An 18,809-nucleotide genomic window follows, 5' to 3' on the forward strand; every position below is an offset into this window, starting at 1 on the left:
TCTGAAATTCAACCCAAAAAGGCAGAGGTGACAGGGGAAAGCAGCACGTGAATCTGAGATGGTACAATCTGCCCTCTCTCAAGCAGGAGTGCCTCTTTTTAACAGTGGGTTGTATCTGAGTCCTGATTCTTTTGGACTCCCAATAGCCTATGGAAGCTGAGGTAGTGGTGATGGACACTAGCATTTTGCACTGGGCTAGGTTATGATTTTTCTTCTTTAATTCTTCTTTCTTCTTTTTTTTTCTTTTTTCTTCTTTCTTTAATAATATGATTTTTCTTCTTTAATTCTTCTTTCTTCTTTTTTTTTTCTTTTTTCTTCTTTCTTTAATAATATGATTTTTCTTCTTTAATTCTTCTTTTCTTCTTTTTTTTTCTTTTTTCTTCTTTCTTTAATAATATGATTTTTCTTCTTTAATTCTTCTTTCTTCTTTTCTTCTTTTTTTTTCTTTTTTCTTCTTTCTTTAATAATATGATTTTTCTTCTTTAATTCTTCTTTCTTCTTTTCTTCTTTTTTTTCTTTTTTCTTCTTTCTTCCCTCCACAATGATCCATGTTTTTGTCTCTGCCACGTGAGACTGCTCCAAAGTGCTCTGCACTGGGGGTTACTGAAGCTTCAGCTGGTGCAGAAAGCATAACACATTTGCTTGATGTTAGTCATATGCACATAATCATCCTGGGCTGCTAAGGAGAATCGGCTTCCTATCTGCTTCAGGATCCAATTCAGAGCATTGATTCTGTTCCAGATACTGGCTATAAGACAACAGCTTTCTATGAACCATGCCTGTAATTGAGATCAGCTGAAGGACTTCTTGCTGATACAGACCCAGTGATCTTGCATGATGGGACCTTCAGTCTCCAAACTCTGTACCCAAAAAGACGTGGTTACAATCTGTTCCATTTTAGATAAGAGACATAGCCCTTAGGCTTCGGGCACATTGCCAGTATGGCTCTTGGTAGAGCAGACTGGTCAATCCAACGAACATGAGCAGGGTTTTTCTGCATAGACATCCATCCCCACATGGGGTATGTTGGGGAATGATGATCAACCAGTGAGTACTGGGCCTTACAATCTCCAGAGCAGGGTGAAGGAAGCCCATGGATGTGCTCTCTTCAGAACAGTTGGAGCTGCCTTCAATGCTCCAGTCAAGAGAGGTGACAAATCTTCAGTGGGAGCTTTTCTCTACTAAACTCTTTCCTTCGGCTGCTACTGATACTGAATGGTTTTGGCTCAAATACCACAGGGAAGGATCTTGTGCAGAGAGAAGAAGCAGTTACTCCACTCTCACAATTGCTTCCTATCTAAATCAACTTGGATAAAGACCCAAAAGAGAGCAAACTGCAGAAATTCTTGATTTCATCCCTATTGTTATCCCACATGTGAGAAATCAGCAGTCCAACTCCTGCTGCCTCTTCTGTTCCTGAGTATCTTCACTTATAAGAAAGCAACACTGCCTTCAGTTTAATTCACCCACCATCTTGGTAGCAGCTGGTCAAATTCCTGGAAACTCCAACTGCTCTATCAGACAGTCTGACGAAGGAAAAGCATCAAGAATGCAAATAGCTTGATGGGCATCATACTTTCATTTCATCAGCTCAAAGTAAGAGTACATGGCCAGGGAGGAAGCATGGGAGTCAGGCTTTGGGTTCCCTTCCCAGCTCCGCTACTTAAATGTGTGGCCCGCGGAAGATGACATAGAGAAGAATTTTCAAAAGTGTCTGCATGGCTTAGTCCTGCTGCCTTTCAATGACACTTGTGCTGATAAATTACTTTGGCACTTTTGACAATCCCACTCTTAATCTATATGTGCCTCAGTTTCCCCATCTGTACAAAAATGGAGAACACTGAGAAATCCACAGAAAGGCAAATTGTTTACACTTAACCGTCAAGGCAAGTTTCAGCTACGTGTTTTATTTATGGACAATGGCACAACAGGGAGTGACGGTGTCCCAGACAGCCTGGGCTCCGAGGCGGACTCAGACACAGCGTTGAACAGGGCTGGCTGAACTCCTTGCTCAGCATTTAATCTAAAGACGTGAATGCACGTACTAAGCTCCCTTCTCCGTGGTGTTTCCCTTTAAATCTTCCAGTCACAGCTGGCAGCTGGAGAAAATGTTCGAGGGCTGGGCCGCAGCCACAGCCGAAGCCTGTCCGAAGTCGCAGGGGGCTTCGTTTTGCTCCGGGGGGGGGGCCTGTCGCCCCCGCCTGGCAGCACCGGGATACGCTGGGACCCCAATAAGGCGACCCACACGCCCTGCCCGGGAGCCCAGCTTCCCCGCCCCCACCCAGCCGGCTATATAAGGGCCTGGCCCGGGGCGCTGGGCCCCCAGGCCGGGAGGGAGCATGCTCGGGATGGGAACCGGCTTCCCCGCCCTCCTCCTCCTCCTCCTCCTGCTGCTGGCCGGCCTCCCCGCCTCCCGCTGCGGGGGCCCCGGGGCGGCCCCCGGGCCGGGAGCGGGGCCCGGCGGGGGCGGGGCGGCCCCCGGGCCGGGAGCGGGGCCCGGCGGGGGCGGGGCGGCCCCCGGGCCGGGAGCGGGGCCCGGCGGGGGCGGGGCGGCCCCCGCGCCGGGAGCGGGGCCCGGCGGGGGCGGGGCGGCCCCCGGGCCGGGAGCGGGGCCCGGCGGCAGCCGGCGGCTGAAGGTCGGCATCGTCTGCGCGCTGGGGGCGCTGGGGATGCTGAGCAACGGGGCGGCGGGGGCGGCGGCCGCCTCGGCCGTGGCGGGCTGGAGCCGCAGCCGCCGCCTCACGCTGCTCTCGCTGGCGGCGGCCGACGCGGCGCTGGCGCTGCTGGTGGTGCCGCTCAACCTGTACGGCGGCCTGGGGCCCGGGGCGCCGCCCGAGGCCTACTGCCGGGCCGTGGCCTTCGTCAGCGCCAGCCTCTTCGGCGCCGCGCTCTACTCGCTGGCCGGCGTCTCGCTCGAGCGCTACGTCGCCGTCGCCTTCCCGCTGCGCCACGCGCGCCTGCTGGGCCGGCGCCGCCTCGCGCTGCTGCTGGCGGGCGCCTGGCTGGGCCCCGCCCTGCTGCTGCTGCCCGTGGCCCTGCCCGGCCGCGCCGCCGTCCTGCGCGTGCGCTTCTCGGCCGCCGCGCTGCTCTGCGAGCCGGACTACGGCTCCAACGCCGCCTACGCCGGCCTGCTGGTCGCCGCCATCTTCTGTCCCGCCGCGGCCACCGTCACCTTCGCCAACCTGCGCCTCTGGCAGGCGGCGCGCGCCCAGCGCCGGCGCGGCGAAGGGGCGGGGCTGAGGCGGCTCCGCCTGCTGCAGCTGGACGCCGCCTCCCGGGTCCTAGTGCCCGTCGTCGTCGCCTTCTACGTGTGCTGGGCGCCCTGCATGGCCACCATCCTGTACAACGGTGAGGAGTGGAAGGGGGCAGTGGGGAGGGTCAGGGGGATGGGAAGGGGGCAGTGGGGAGGAGGAGGAGGTACTGGGGAGGGTCAGAGGGATGGGATGGAGCAGTAGGGTGGGGCAGGGAGCAGGGGGATGGGAAGGGGGCAGAGGGGTGGGGGATGGGGGAAGTGGGGGAGGAGCAGGGGGATGGGGCGGAGCAGTGGGGTGCGGCTGGGGGCAGTGGGAAGTGGAGAGGGTCAGGGGGATGGCAGGGAGCTGGGAGATGGGAAGGGGGCAGTGGGGAGGAGGAGGGGGTAGTGGGGAGGGTCAGAGGGATGGTATGGAGCAGTGGGATGGGGCAGGGAGCAGGGGGATGGGATGGGGCTGGGGGCAGGGGGAAGTGGGGGTGGGGAACAGGGGGTTGGGATGGAGCAGTAGGGTGGAGCAGGGGGATGGGAAGGGGGCAGTGGGGTAGGGGTGGGGGATGGTGGAGGGGGAAGTGGGGAGGAGCAGGGGGTTGGGATGGAGCAGTAGGGTGGGGCAGGGAGCAGGGGGATGCAGAAGGGGGCAGTGGGGAGGAGGAGGGGGCAGTGGGGAGGGTCAGAGGGATGGTATGGAGCAGTGGGATGGGGCTGGGGGCAGTGGGAAGTGGGGAGGAGCAGGGGGATGGGATGGAGCAATAGGGTGGGGCAGAGAGCAGGGGGATGGGAAGGGGGCAGTGGGGAGGAGGAGGGGGCAGTGGGGAGGGTCAGAGGGATGGTATGGAGCAGTGGGATGGGGCTGGGGGCAGTGGGAAGTGGGGAGGAGCAGGGGGATGGGATGGAGCAATAGGGTGGGGCAGGGAGCAGGAGGATGGGAAGGGGGCAGTGGGGAGGAGCGGTGGGGTAGGAGCAGTGGGGTGCGGCTCGGGGCAGTTGGAAGTGGGGAGGAGCATGGGGATGGGATGAAGCAGTAGGGTGGGGCAGGGAGCAGGGGGATGGGAAGGGGGCAGTGGGAAGAAGCAGTGGGGTAGGGGTGGGGGATGGTGGAAGGGGGCAGTGGGGTGGGGAAGGGAGATGGCGGCTGTGGAATGAGGTGTGGGGGAGACATGGGGTATAGATAATGGAAACTGGATGAGCTGCAGTGGGTACCACGCTCTAAGAAGCCTGTGCCCAGGGTTGCTGCTGGGCTCCCACGCTCTTAGAAGCCTGTGCTGCAGGGAGTGGGACCCTTGCACAATGAGGATGCAAGAGGCTCAGTGGAGCTCCCTTGGGTGTGTGGGGGTGTCACGGAGTCCCTGGGCGATGCTCTGGAACTGCTCCCCATGAAGCCAGTCAGGACTCTGGGGCAGTTGCCTTTCTGTGAGCAGCCTGTCTTCAGGACACAAAGCTCACCCAGCTTCCACCTTCCTGGGTCTGACCTCAGAGCATTCAGCATCCTCTGCCCCTCCGTGCGCTTCCCACAGTGAGTCCGCTCAGGCGGGGCTCCTGGGGAAGCCAGACGATCTTGCCCCCCCAACTCCGCAGTCAGACGTGACTCTCAGCCAGCCAGTAAAACAGAAGGTTTATTAGACGACAGGAACATGGTCTTATACAGAGCTTGTAGGTGCAGAGAACCGAACCCCTCAAGCTGGGTCCATTTTGGGGGGCAGTAAGCCAGACAACCACATCTGCCCTTCACTCCATGTCCCCAGCCAGCCCCAAACTGAAACTTTCGCCCAGCCCCTCCTCCTCTGGGCCAGGAGGGCACCTGATTCCTTTGTTCTCCAACCCTTTAGCTCTCACCTTGCAGGGGGGAAGGGCCCAGGCCATCAGTTGCCAGGAAACAGGGTGTCAGCCATTCTCTGTGTCCAGACCCCTGCACACACCTGCCCTCTAGGGCTCTTCAGTGATCATACACCCTTACCCCACCACCTAGATACTTAAGAACTGCCTAGGGGAAACTGAGGCACCCCCACACTATTCAGAGGAAACATTAAGAACAGTCCCACTTCGTCACAGGTGGTGCGCACGTGTTTGTGTCCAATCACATCTTAAACCTGAAATGCTCACACCCAGGTTGGCTGTCAGGGGAGCACAAACAAAAACTGCTCATGCTTTTATGATCTCTGAGCTTTTTAAGCCAACCTCATGTCTTTGGGGGTCTGACTTGTGTGTGTAACTTTTGGGGCTGGCAATACTAGGATCAGCCTCCGGGGAGGAGCACCTCAATGCCATGTGCTGATATTATTATTAGGTGCACTTGCCCTGTCCTGGGGGAGAGGAGAGACCCAAAACCAAGGGGTGGTTGGGAGCCCTGCTTGAAGTGGCCTGGCTTTGAGTGCTTGCCTGGGAGAGGTGAGGGGTGGGGAATTGGGAGACTTGGTTTCCCTTTACCTCTGCCCCATGTTACAGGTGAGTCATGGTCTCAGCTGGGGCAAGTGAGGGTCTAGAATGGGAGCATCACACCAGTGGGCCTGGGCTGGTGTGGTGCTGAGGCTGCCCACAATGAGTGGGGAAGGACCATAGGGTCTCACCCCTGGGCATGAAGAGCCCCGTGTAATGTGGGGAACACTCACCTGGTGCTCTCCTTCTTGCAGCAATCACGAAGGATAGAGTCCACGAGTGGCTGGAGTTCGTGGCCCTGTGGCTGCCTAGCGGCAGTGGCTTTCTCAACTGCTTTGTCTACTTCTGGACCAACAGGAACTTCAGGCACAAGTTCCAGAAGATCAGGCACAAGCTCTGTGGGCCCTGCAGCCGAGACAAGTGGGAGCAGGACGTGCACAGGATGGTCACCATCAGTGCAGTGGTGGAGAGGAGCAGCAGCCAGCCTGTTCTCCTTCTGGACCGCTCCTGCAGTGGGTCTTCCACCAGCATCTTACTGCCCAGAGAAGCACAAACTAGCCTATAAGCTACTTTGACACCTTCTGTGTCAGCTACAATATGTCAGGCTCTTTGTGTCCTGCAAGATGTGTGAACGCCTGGCTTTGTCAAGAGCTTGGACGCTTGTGCAGCAGAAGGAGCTGCTGCCTCCTCCTGGGGCTGAGGCTGCTCTGGCTGTGGGAAAGAAAATTGTGAAAAGTCACCAGAGGAGGTCAAGCATCTTTCTGTGAGCTTCACCAAATGGTATCAGTGGAGAAATATACAAAGAGTGTTTGAGTTAAGGAGCCCTCCCTGGGAAGGGGTTTTGTGTGGGGAAACTGGTCACAGCATGGACATGAGCGTCTGCTGTGAAAGAAACAGGACATCTACTCGGAGCTAAGTGCCCTGATCCACCCCAGCCAGGGGCAGAGAAGGTATAAAGTCCCTGCTGCCCTACAGCCCCACACACAACTACCTCTCTGATCAGCACAGTGTGACAAGGTCTCCCTCTAAGCCAAAGGGGACATGGTTCTCTCACCACCAAGCCAGGTCCAGCCAAAGTACCTGATGGGTTGGCAATAATGGCTAGTGCCAGGTTTTCAGGAGAAGGTTGGGTGAAGCTTAAGGGCTGAGGGGAAGGTGTGAGATCCTGACTGCAAAAGGGACTGTCAAGCAGGCATTGCGGTTCATGCCCCATGGCTATTACACCTGCCATGTGATCACTTCTGAAACCTGCCCAAGGGCCTGCTGCACTGTTGCTCTGGTTGCAGACTTGCCTACCTCCATTCACCAGGTTCAGGTTCTGCCTCCGGCTCTGTTTGCCATCCCAGCTGGGTGATCCTCCTTCCCCTCCCCTCACTTCACGGGGACCCTGGGCATAGAAGGACACAAACTCACTTGGGGGAAGGGTGGAATACTTTTATATAAGTTGAAAGAGAACTGCAGCTTCTGGCGTGACAGTCTGTCTGGTTTTAACACCTTTTTATCTGCCAGCCTCTGCCATCCAGATGTTGAGGGTTTTTAGAGTAGGTTTTAGTTAAATTGGATAAATTCTCACCGTCCGTGTGTTTGATCAATCTGGACAAAGGACTCCAGGTCATAGGGGTGGAACTTTAGGGAGCCCTTTGCTGACAGCATTGATTTTTGGGTGCTCTCCTAAACTCTGTCCTGGTGCAAAGGAAGGAACAGCAGGCTGATGGGTAGCCTCACTCCTCCACTGTATGGCTGGGGGTTTTGCTAGGCTGAATGTCCCATTCTACTGGAGCTGCCTCCCTTGCACCTTGCTGGCCCACTCCCCAGAAACAGGTGAGGAAATTGACATTTTGTAATTAGTTAACCAGACTTTTAATGACTTGGGCTGGTAATGGAGAAAGGTCAGGAGATGGAGCTCGTCCTCCATTCTCCTCTCACTTCTAGTCAGACCAGAGGATTAAATGAACAATCACGGAAAGATGAAGTGAGCAAACTGAACATGTAGTAATCTGGGAAGTGGAGCTGTGGTTAAGGCCTGCCCAGTTTGTCTTTGCTCTTTTGCAAGGTGAATTCTTCCAGCCGCTGAAACCTCCCCGTCCACGGAAAGGCTGGGGTTTGTTCCTATTGTCAAAAAATATTAAGTCTTAAAGTGAATGTGTGATGTCACAAGGAAAGCAGCAGTGCTGGGTTAGAGGAAAATGGCCTCTGCTCTCCACTGTGCCTTAAATTAGGGAATTATTCTCTTACTGTTGGATTGTAAATAGCCATTTTACCTGCTCTACCCTCCCAGGGTTCCTGCTGCTCTTCTCCCCTCCCGCCCCCCGTGATTTATACATCAGGGACCAGTGGAAACTGCATCAAATTGAAATAGTATTTGTAACTGACTTGATCAAGTGTATACTGTAGTGGATTTGGAAAAAGCTTTACTGTGGAGTCTCTCCTGTCCTGTATGCACCAAACCCTCTTTAAATGCACACTGTATTTTTTATTGCTGTCTAAGGTGTATTTTATCTCTTGGGTTTGGAGCTGTCTGTAGGGAGATTCCCCTCCCCCTCAATCTTTAAATGTTCTATTTCTGGAAAAAAGTATTTAATTACAAGGACTGTAAATAAAAAATAAAGATTTAGTTATTTAACTTCAGGCTGAATGTGTTTCCTTGGCTGGCTGTGGACTGCAAAAGCAGCAAATCTGACACGCCAAAGGGGTCTGGAATAGGGGAGGTGTTCTGGTGAGCAAGTGATTTTGGCAGGGGTTGTGGAGTTCTCAGGACTCTGGTGAAGTAGGATTGGGAAGACCAGCACCAGAGGAGCTTGCAGTGTAATGTAAAGGACAATAGCACTGCCGGACTTAGAGTACACTTGGCTGGAATTACAATAAATGAAAAGTTATGGGGGCCGGGGGTGGGGGGGAACCTCCATGATCTAGAATAGGATGGAGACAGTTCTGCTCCTGCTTTCAAGCTTGCATGAGCAAATCTGGGTATTTTCCCAAATAAATTAGGTGCACAAAATGCATGTGCAGTTGGGTACCTATCTTAAGCTAAAAAATCTGGTCCCTAAAACGTCCTTGACACTTTGAATCCCTGGGCAGGTAAACAGTCCTGATGCTCATGGAACTGAGTGAGTTCCCAAACTCTCCGGGAAGAGAACTGAAGTTCTAGTAACGGCAGCCTGGCCATCCTGCGTACGTGCCTCAAGGCCTCGTTCTTGTTTTTAAACAACCAGCTGTTGTCCTAGAGAAGGCAAGGCAGCAGCCAAGTTCTGTGCAGCTTCATGTGACATTTTATGTAGAGCGTTTAATCAGCCAGTTTGCAAAACCATCTACTCAACTTCCTGTACCGTGTGGCTACAGGGTTGATAAGGGCAGCCTGGCTACACAGAAGTCTGTTTTACTCCTGAGGGCATTCTACACTAAAAAAAAAAAATAAAAAAAAAATTAAAACTACAGCAAAAAAATTAAAATATTGTGCACAGAATTTTTAAAATTATGCAAATTTTATTTGTCAAATAAATGTGAAGGCTCCAGCATGGCAGTGGGGAGCACAGGCCACTGGCTGCACAGAGGTGGGAGATCAGTGTGCAGTTCCCCCACTACAGGACACGCACTGAGGGAAGAGGCTGCACTCAACCCTGACACCGCGCAAGGACCGGGCCTGCCCCAGAAACACCTCAGGGCCTGCCCCTCCATGCCAGGTGTGGACAGGCAGGCTCAGCAAGGCAGGATCCAAGTGTGGAGGGGCTTAGTGTGAGGGGATCCAGGTGTGGGTTGAGAGGGTTCTCTGTGGGGCAATCTGGACTAGGCAGGCGGCTCGGTGAGGGATCCGGGTGTGGGGGGGAATCTGAATGCACAGGGGCTTATTGTAGGGGGGGCTCTGGTGTAATGGGACTCCACAGGGGGGTCCAGGTGAAGGTGGTTCAGGCTCAACGGGTGTGGGAGGAGACAGAACTTTCAGGGGGGCCTTGGTGTGTGGGGCTCAGCGGGGGAGGACCTAGATGCTGGAGGAGTGGGGCTCAGTGAGGTGGGGATCCAGGTGTAACTGGCTCATCAGGGTGGTCTAGGTGCAGGGGGAGTGGGGCTTATCAGGGGGGAGTTCTGGGTGTCGGGGGGGTTGAGGCTCGGTGAGAGGGTCTGGGTATGATGCACAGGGGTTGGGGAGAAGCTCCCTGTACAGTGATCCTGCCCTGTGCAGCTGAGGGGAGGTGGGTGGGTGGGTTGCAGAGCTTCTTACAGCTGGGGGAGAAATCTGGGGTGGGTCTGACCTGGCCCTGGATGCCATGCAGGGGCTAGCCCTGCTTTAAGCAGGGGTTTGGACTAGATGACCTCCTGAAGTCTCTTCCAACCCTAATCTTCTATGAAAAGGAAGTCCCCGTCCTCCCTAACCCAGCCAGGACTAGCAGCTGAGCCCGTCTCAGGGTAGGAGCCACCAGCCGTGTCTTCCCCAGTCCCGCCCCTTGCCCCACAGTAATTTACCTCTCTGCCGGCTGCACTGGGCACCCGAAACATATTGCTGGGGAGGGTCTAATGACCACTCTTGTGGCTTCCCATTGCTTCCCTGTCAAAGATATTTTTCTGTGGAGAGGCAAAGAAATCTGCAGGGAACATAAATTCTGCACATGTTCAGAAGCGCAGAATTCCCCCAGGAGTACTGTTTGTCAGAGGCGCAGCCACAGAGCAAACTCCCTTCACCTTGATCTCAGGGGAATAGGGGAAAACAGCTTCCTTTAGGGCAGAGTGGGGCAGTTCAGCTGCCATGGGGTGCCTTGCCTAGGCCTTCCAGAGGAGAGTCTAGCATTGCTTCATATTTCCCCAAGACTCTGCCTTGTTTTTTTCAGTGGGAGGCCATGCCTCCTTGCCCTGGATATGGGTTTGTGTTTCAATGCTGTACCAAGCACACCTGTGTGCTGGGCAGTGCCTGCTGGCTCATGCAAACGCTGGGCCAGTCTTCCCCCACCGAGGCCCAGTGGGAGACACTGGCGTACCTGTTTGGGCAGTTTGACGGTTCTCCAAAGAATTCACCAGACACTTTCCATAAACGGAACCATTCAATAATTACATGTAACACTCCAATACAAAAACCAGCCCCAGCTCTGAGGGCGCGAGTGACCCCCCCCCCCCCGCCCCCTGGGTGCGCTCAGCACTGTCACCATAATATAGAACTGTGGCAGTTAGACAAGTCTTAAACCCGCTGGCCATGGCAGGGGCTGATGGTTGGCAGGGCCTGCAGGCTAGTTTGCACTGGGCCAAGGGCTGCCGCTTGGGCCAATGGGCCCGCCAGCCCGAGGGGAAGTCTGCTGCCTTCTGATATATAAATACAGCTTATGCACAAACCCTCTGGTCAGAGTCAGCCTGTCATTCTGAAGCTTATTTTGGCTTGGAGACAGGAGAACCTTGTTTCCTAAAATGATTCACAGGAATTTCACAGCAGCCACCAAAGCTGCATCGCTCCCCAGCCCCCGGGGCCGGTGCTTCCTTTTTTGGTCACAGTCAGTGTTTTGCAAAGTCTGAGGAAGGCGGGAGTAACTGGGCGGAGGCAATGTTCCCCCATCAGGACCCCCAGAAAGGCTGCTGCCCTGGCTCCCTCTAGGGGACTGGCACAGCCCAGCGGGCGCTCGCTTTTGAGAAGGGCTGGGGGATGGTGCTCACAGCTGTGTGGGGGGTAACATTCAGCAGGGCGGGGCCTTGTGACCCTGGTTGTGACCAATGCATCCCCCCCGTGATGTTCCATCCAATCTTCTGTGTGCCCCCCCTCACTCCAGGAGAGGCCAGGGGCCTTGGTCAGCTCCCTAGGGCTGTGACTGGCACAGCCTTCTCCACTGTCCGGGGCTGGCTGGTGGGGGGCCCAGCACGTTACCCAACAAAGTACATAGCTTAGAGTTTTGTTCCCCGAGTCCCAACTGTGGACAAAGCCTCTGCCCTGCCTGCTTAGCCATGTCCCTCGCCCGTGCAGCCCCCGCATCAGTCCATGAGCCAGCGGAAGCACAGACTGGAGTCCCGCATCTCCTCCTGGTAGATCTTGTGGAAGAGCATGTTCTGCCGCGGGGTGAAGTGGTCTCTCCAGTCTCCAACTGTCCCTAAAGCAGAGGAGAAGATGCAGAGCGAAGCCGGGTACTGGGCCAGAGCCAGGCTTGGCAGCCTTTTCCCTATCAGGGCCCAGATACCATGGCAATGGGCGCAAAAGGCCCATATAGAGGGCACATAGCTCTGGGATTCACGCTGCTCCTTAGCACCCCACAGGGGATCAGCTCAGAATGCAGAACATCTGCCTCCAGGAGCACAGCATGCTGCCCCTTCCCACTCCAGCCGCAAAAGCCCCGGGGCTGCTGCAGGACAGCCCTTTGAAGGTTTGCTAGCAGTCCCCGGTGGGAGGAGTTCCCTGGAGTCCCTGCAGCCAAGCCTGGGTTAAATCAGCCCCTGACCGTTGCAACCCACTTGTGATGATGTGAGGCAGCAGGGAGGGGGGAGTGTTGACCTGGGAATGTGCCCTAGGGATGGGAGACCTGAGAGCCTGTCACCTGAGCCAGGAGGGGGAGGGGGAGGTGACACCTCTGCCCAGGAATGTGAAGACAGGCTGCAGGAGAGAGCCTGCTGGGGGGGTTTAGTTTCAGTTTGGGGCTGGGTGGAGGAACACAGGGAACCCCAGGGCTGGGGTCTAAGCTCCCTGCTCCCCCAGAAGGACTTGACTGAGGGGTCCTGGTTGTACCCACAAGCTCTGTTTTGGACTGTGTTCCTGTTGTCCAATAAACCTTCTGTTTTACTGGCTGGCTGAGAGTCTCAGTGAATCCCAGGAAGAGGGGTGCAGGGCCTGGACTCCCCCACACGCCGTGACACTACTGCTTTGGCAGCAAGGGCTGCGGGCACACAAGCAAGCAGGACATGCCTGGCTCCTTCTGACTCAGCCCGCCTGCCCGTGGGGGTGGCTCACACCCATCCTTAGCTCCCATCCAGGGGCAGCCACAGGGCAGCGAGCTGGTTCCATCCTGCCGCAGCGGTCGGAGCCTCAAACCGTCAGCAGAGCACCCACCAGCCTGCGGGGGCGGAGGCAGAGAGGCCAGGGGATGAACGAAAGCCCTTTGCTGCCACCACTGCCCTGGTGGGAGGGGAAGGGGCTGGGACGGGACTGCTCACCCCCCGCCCCCGTACCTTTCCTCATGAACCGGCCCTGGTGGTGGTCCATGATCTCGCAGGGGATGAGTGTGTAGTTCACCATCTCGTTCTCGCGCATGGAGGAGAAGCTGCAGTGCTGCTGGATTGCTCTGATCGCCTCCGGCTGCAGCGGGCAGCCCAGCCAACCAGCGAGCTGCTCGACCGAGCGCCCCAGCTCCTGCGAAGCCGTGGCGACCGGCAGCGTTAGTGAGGGGCACCCCCAGGGCAGATCGGGTGAGCAGCCAGCGACTGGGGGGCCTGGACCCCTGCTCCGGGGGCTCCGGCTCAGCCAGGAGGTGTTGTGTGAGTGGGTCCAGGTCACGGTGGGAGGTTCATGTGCCTTTGGCTTCACCCTTCAGGGGCCCCCCCTCTGCCTGGAGCTGTGCTGGGCGTAGCACCCCTGACCAGCCTGGGATTCCTGCCAACTGCTGCCACCCAGGCAGCTGGGATGCCGCAGGCGGTGTCAGGGTGAAGCAGAGGCTGCTGGGCCTTGCGGGGGCCTGCAGCAGATGTGGAGCCATGTGGGAGTTGGCGGCTGTCGCTGTCCCACAAGCTAAGGCCACCCATGACCTCCCGGAGCCCAGACAGAGCTCAGCTCCCCCAGCTCCCAAAGTGCACACCAAGGGAGCGGCTCCTTCAGCCGGGCCATTTGGCTGGCCCCGGCAGACGCCGGTGGGGGTGGCGGTGACCCACATGCCCGTGGCAGCTGAGAGCCCCAAGGCTAACCCACCTTGTGCATGTCCTCATAGGTGATGAAGAAGAGACCCAGCTCGGCCTGCAGGCTCAGCCAGCCCTTGACATGGTCGAACCAGGAGCCGTACTGCACTGTGGGGAGGAGAGAGGGTTGGGATTGAGAGGTGACTCTGGCCGTGGTGCAGACGGCCCTGGGAAAGCTCCTGCTCTCGCACTGCAGAGCCAGCATTGGGCCCCGTGTGGCACTCCTCCAACCCTGCGCTGTGCAGTACCCTTGGTTCTGACGGCAGGGGCCTGGCAGCCTGGATCTGCCCCTCACTCCCTCTGGCTCAGCTGCGCCGTTGCCCCTCCCCAGAGCACTTCCTGGGGTGCTGCTTGGCTCAGGCAAAGCCCCAGGAGCGTGCCCAACGGGACTGTGGGGGGCGGGGGCAGCCACATCCCTGGCTGAGTGTAAGGGACGGCACTAAAAGCAAACCTGCCTTTGGGGCAGCAGAAAGCTGGCTCCCCTGGGCTCTCCACTGGGTGTGACTGGGCTGCAGCTAATTCTCAGGCTCCTGCGGATTGCCTGAGCCTCTGAGCTGACCCCCCAGTCTTCCTGGGCAAAGCCTAGTGCAGGGACCACAGAGCCAGGCCTCCTAAGCTCTGAGCCCAGCCAGCCTCCTCATTAGCGCTTGGGTGAGTCATGCCCTTCCCTGGGCCTTGGTTTCCCCAGCTGTAAATGCGGGAGACGGCACTGCTGCGGGGCAGTGAAGCCTAGGGCATGTTTGCAAAGTGCCTGGAGCTCTCTGGGGCAGAGGATGCCGCTCACCTGTGCCATCCAGGAAGCGGATGAGGAAGTCCTCAAAGGAGCCCGGGTCAGGCAGGAACTTGGCCATCTTGTGGAAGTGATAGAAGGAAACCGCGATGTCCTTGGGGTTCCGGGCCATGTAGATCACCTGGGATCAGGAGCAGACAAAGGACATCTGCGTCAGACAGACACACAGACAGGAGGAGCAATGGCCACATGCCCTGCCCCTAGCGGGGTGGTTCCTCTACGCTGCACTCTGCCGTCAGGATTCGCCTCCCTTTCCATGCCCCATTCCCAAGACACTGTCTCCAGGAGTGTCCTGAACAAGGTGGTGGGACCCAATCGCGAGGCCTTTGGAGCAGCGAGGCTCCTTACCCCACCCCAGTGACTCAGCACGCCACACCCCTGGTCCACCACCCCCTGGGCCCGATGTGTGGCAGCAGGGTGCTTCCTCATTTGTAAATTACCTGAGTGTACAGAAAGCCCCAGGGCAAGCCCGCTGACTTGGGGGAAGCCCCTTTCAGCCCCATGGCTCACTCAGCCAGGGCAGACCCACCTAATCTAGTGCAATCCCCTTGGGGCTGAGACCAAACTGAGGGAAACCCAGCCACGGGGTGTCCGGGCAAGCTCTGGCAGCCATTCGAGTCTTCTCCATCTAGCCCCACTGCTGGGCAGGTGCTGGGCACATGGGCAGAGCACTCGGCCACGTCCTCGCCCCACGGTGGAGATATAAGCCACAATACAGCTGGCCCCAGCAGAGCAGGGTGAAGAGCTTGTACCCCAAACACTCATTCTCTCCCTGCCTGGCCCTTCTCTAGCCAGCCCGTGTCAGGACGTGGGCACTCACTTTGGCCTTGGATTTCCTCAGCGCTGGGGCCAGGACCTGGCAGGGGAGGTGTGTGGTGATGAGGCGGGGCTCGCCGGTCTCTTGCAGCATGTCCTTGAAGTATGTGTGCTCCAGCCAGGGGGCTCTGGCCCAGTTCGGGATGGTCTTGGCTGGCTCAAGGTCCCCCTTGCTGCGGATCAGGGTCAGGATCTCCTGCATCCAGGTGGTGCCTAGAGAAGAAAGGCAGGGCTCTAGCGGTGAGCTTCTCCAGGGATCCTCCCCTGTCCCAGAGACAGAGCAAGGGTGATAACCTCTGGCAGTTCGCCCGCCCCTCAGCACAGACACTCCCAGCCCCCAGCTGTGCTGCATTCCCCCACCAGAGCAGGGGCGACAAGGAGGGGCTGCGTGCTCCTAGAAGCCTCTTGCGTAACAGAGAATTCCAAAGAAGTGGAGTGATCGAAGGGTCAGACGCGGGGCTGTCATAACACAGCTGGCTTTATGGACCTCTGATCCAGAGCCTTGAGTCAGAAGGGGGGACCTGGCGCCAGCTAGTCCTGGTGCAGTCCAAGTGCTGCACTCCTGAGCAGGGCCCTGGCCAAGCATTCCTACCAAGTGAGCCGATGCAGGCCAGGCCTGGGCCAAGGAACGCCCAAGCCAAGCGAGGGGCCCGTGGCCCTGAGCTAACACAGCCAGTCACCGGCCAGCTGGAGCAGAGCTGCAAGGACTCATGGCTAGTCCCCCCAGCCCTCACAGCCTGGGAATTCAGGTGAATGTGGGGCCCCACAGCCCGCGCCGTCCCCGGCGTCTCAGTGCTCTGAGCAGAGTGTGACCTTTGCTGGAGCGGGACAGTGACAGCAGAGCCCGCTCCACGCCAGGGGCATGTCTGCGCTTGGCGCCGACGTTGGGGAGTCATTGCAATAGTCTGGGCCCACTCCACTGCCCGTGCTTGCTGGGAGCCCCCCTGCACAGAGCTGGGGGGCCCAGGCTCCTCGCTGCTGTGGACCTCCCAGCCTTGCAGGCAGTTGATAGACACCGTCCTCCTGCCAGGCACCCTCCAGCATGCTGCAATGGGCACCCAGGGCACCCCTCCCCGACCGTGCAGGGTGCCTGAGGCGGGACACAGCTGGCATTGGGGGCTGTTAGGGTGGGAATGCAGCTGAGCTGGGGCTGGGGGGCCTCCCTGGGGCCAGGCAGGGGTGAGGGGGGATTTTGCCAGCCCTGCTGCTCACAAGCATGAGTCCTGGTATCTGGGCGCTCCCTGACAGTGTCTCGCTCTACCAGATGCTGATAAACATGTGGAGAGCAGAGCCTGTAATCCGTCCAGCTGGCCACAGAAAGCTCTTCTCCAAGCCAGCGGTGACGGGCTGGGAGCCAGAGGGCGTATGCAGCCCCAGACAGAGCCCTCTTCCCGGAGGCTCTGGCATGCAGCTTCTGCCACGCTGACAAGCGGTGCCCGGGGCCGGATTGATGGCCCATATGCCAGCCTGAACAAACCCTCTCCTGCAGCCCCCCAGCACCGCACTGCCCAGGAGGACAGTTCAACAGAGTGAGACATGAATGGCAATCCAGTCCCTGCCTTGCCTGTCTCAGGGCAAGTGCTGCCCAGCCAGCCTCCTAGCGGTGGCCCCTGCTGGGCTGGGGAGCAGGGTCCCTGCCCTTCACCACAGGCACTGGGTCAGCGAGACTCCGGCTCTTACCAGACTTGGGGTAGGTGGCAATGACGACATCCGTGTCTCGGAACTGGAAGCTGCTGGCAAAGCGCAGGGACTCCTGCGTGTGCAAGTAGCCAGGCAAGGACATGCCAGCGAAGGTCTCTGTCACCTCCATCCTGTCCATGGTGACTGCAAGCGGAGGAGTCTGAGTGCTCCCAGGTGCCAGCAGCTTAAATAGCCAGAGAAAGAGGAACCCTCCCTTCCTGGCTTCACCCTCCCCTTATGGGTGTGGGGCCAGCGGAGAGGGAGGTCTCAGGCTGTTCTGCTTTGATTCAGGGCTTGTCTACATGATAAACTTGCTCCACTTGGCTGCAGCGCTTCTGGTGAAGCTGCTCTGAGCCGATGGGAGAGAGCTCTCCCATCCTCTGAATAACCCCGCTCCATGATGGGCAGGACTGTGTCTGTGGGCAACACTCTCCTGCTGACATAGCACTGTCCATACCAGCAATCAGGTCAGTATAACTCTGTCGCCCGGGGGGTGGATTACCTCTGAGCGTCACAGTTATAGCAAAGGAATTCTGCAGTTTAGACCAGGGCTCGGGGGCTGAATATTGACCTCAGGGCACACTGCTGGACTCCAAACTACCTGTGAGAGCTATACTTCGATTTCACCAACCAGTTCTCAAGTGTAAACCCCTCAGGCACTAGAAGAGCCTTAACAAGGAGTCAGACAGTCCCCTTGGGTGCACCGCACTGTCTTGCCACCCAGGTGAGCCTGCTTTGTGACAGATGGTCCTTTACACCAAGACTCAGCAATATTCAGGTCAAGGCAAGTCGCTTACCCCAGCTCAATTGCACGTCAGATCTCACGCCAAAGACAACGCTTGTAGCCAGTCCTATAATAATCCGTCTCAAGATTTATTATGTAGGACAAGGAAACAAGACAGATATTTACAAGGCTAAAGCAGCTAAACACACACACACACATAAGTTCCAGTTGTAAATTTCAAAAGGTAATAGAAGCTTGTATGATCAGCAAGCTCTATATCTTCTCTAGAGCTAACGCAGGCCAACCATTGGGGAGCTTTTCTTAAGCTTGGTGATCCTTGCCTCTCACAGTCCAAGCAGCATAAAGACACAGTTCCTTCCTCTTAGAGGTTTTTATCCCTCCTCATCTTCTGCTTGGAGTTGCAAACTGAGTTGTTGGGAGGAATTCACTTGCAAGACGGCTTCATGGGGGTTGTGGGGGAAGAGCAATCAGCAACGTCTTTTGTTCTCTTTGATGTTCCACAATAGTTCGTCTGGTATCCACGGCCTCCCTTGTGAGGCAGGACATAGCACAATCTGTTGGTGCTCAGCACTTTACACTAATGTCTCTCTCCTGGCTGGTGATTTACACATGGAGGCTTATTGTACAAACACTTAAATATTACCATACCATACGGGACACGGCTATTATAAGTGAGCAGCAACATACCAGCATCCAATAAAATCTAAGCACTAAGCACATCTTCATAAGTCTAAGACCTATTTTAACAATACTGACATACAGATGAGCCAGATTGATTCCAGCTATGTCTGTCAGTGCTCAAGTGAGCGATGGGGACCTTGGCATCAGCAGGCACCTGGTCAGCCAGCGTCACAGAGTGGGTCTGGCTGGAGCAGCTCACACAACACTGGCAGATTAAATGTCCCATAGACGAGTCACCCCATCAAGATCGGGGGCCCCTTGTGCTGGGGCGCCCCCTGCCCAGCGCCCTGTAACCAGCCGATTCCTCATAGGCACCATGGCAGAGCTGGGCTGGAGGGGGCGAGGGGAGGGGGCTCGCCAGGCAAGCAGCTTTTGGAGGCAGGATGTCCTATTGTGGGAGAGCAGGCAGCGCTGGTCAGGCAATGGGAACCTTGGGGGGAAGCTGAGCCTAGAGCAGCTCCCCATCCCGGTTAGCCCGGGGGCTCAGTCTGCGCAAGCTGGGAGCCCCAAGTTCCAGCAGGCAATGCTGGGGGAATGCCCTGGGGATGTGTGGGGTCCACCCGGACTGCTCCCAGATGGCGGTACCCTCCCTGCTGCCCCCCGCCCTGCCTGCTTCTTGAATT

General features: G+C 57.1%; 2 protein-coding genes across 2 annotated transcripts; one reads left to right on the plus strand and one right to left on the minus strand.

Moving 5' to 3' along the window:
- The first annotated feature begins 2,348 nt into the window (after window positions 1-2,348).
- Window positions 2,349-8,213, plus strand: LOC140896506 (melatonin receptor type 1B-B-like). The gene is made up of 2 exons (XM_073308430.1): window positions 2,349-3,348; window positions 5,881-8,213. The coding sequence occupies exons 1-2, from the start codon at window positions 2,349-2,351 to the stop codon at window positions 6,189-6,191; spliced, it is 1,311 nt and encodes a 436-aa protein (XP_073164531.1). The 3' UTR covers window positions 6,192-8,213.
- A 2,485-nt stretch (window positions 8,214-10,698) lies between these two features.
- On the minus strand, window positions 10,699-16,916 carry LOC140896564 (sulfotransferase 2B1-like). Its single transcript, XM_073308491.1, has 6 exons — window positions 16,761-16,916; window positions 15,085-15,293; window positions 14,259-14,385; window positions 13,488-13,582; window positions 12,755-12,935; window positions 10,699-11,685 (listed from the first exon to the last, which is right to left on the minus strand). Exons 1-6 carry the CDS (start codon window positions 16,897-16,899, stop codon window positions 11,570-11,572), a joined length of 867 nt encoding a protein of 288 aa, XP_073164592.1. The 5' UTR covers window positions 16,900-16,916; the 3' UTR covers window positions 10,699-11,569.
- Between the last annotated feature and the right edge of the window lie 1,893 nt (window positions 16,917-18,809).

The sequence above is a fragment of the Lepidochelys kempii genome, chromosome 12 (genome assembly GCF_965140265.1).
Source record: "Lepidochelys kempii isolate rLepKem1 chromosome 12, rLepKem1.hap2, whole genome shotgun sequence".
NCBI classification, from domain to species: Eukaryota; Metazoa; Chordata; order Testudines; family Cheloniidae; genus Lepidochelys; species Lepidochelys kempii.

Bases quoted from the DNA above. Each gene is read 5' to 3' on its own strand.
- LOC140896506 (XM_073308430.1), top strand. From the start codon at position 2,349: ATGGGAACCGGCTTCCCCGCCCTCCTCCTCCTCCTCCTCCTGCTGCTG. The intron at 3,349-5,880 runs GTGAGGAGTGGA...TCCTTCTTGCAG, and splicing joins GGCCACCATCCTGTACAACG to CAATCACGAAGGATAGAGTC.
- LOC140896564 (XM_073308491.1), bottom strand. From the start codon at position 16,899: ATGGACAGGATGGAGGTGACAGAGACCTTCGCTGGCATGTCCTTGCCT. The intron at 13,583-14,258 runs GTGAGCGGCATC...TCCTCCCCACAG, and splicing joins CCGCTTCCTGGATGGCACAG to TGCAGTACGGCTCCTGGTTC. The intron at 11,686-12,754 runs GTACGGGGGCGG...CCTCTGCTTTAG, and splicing joins GGGCCGGTTCATGAGGAAAG to GGACAGTTGGAGACTGGAGA.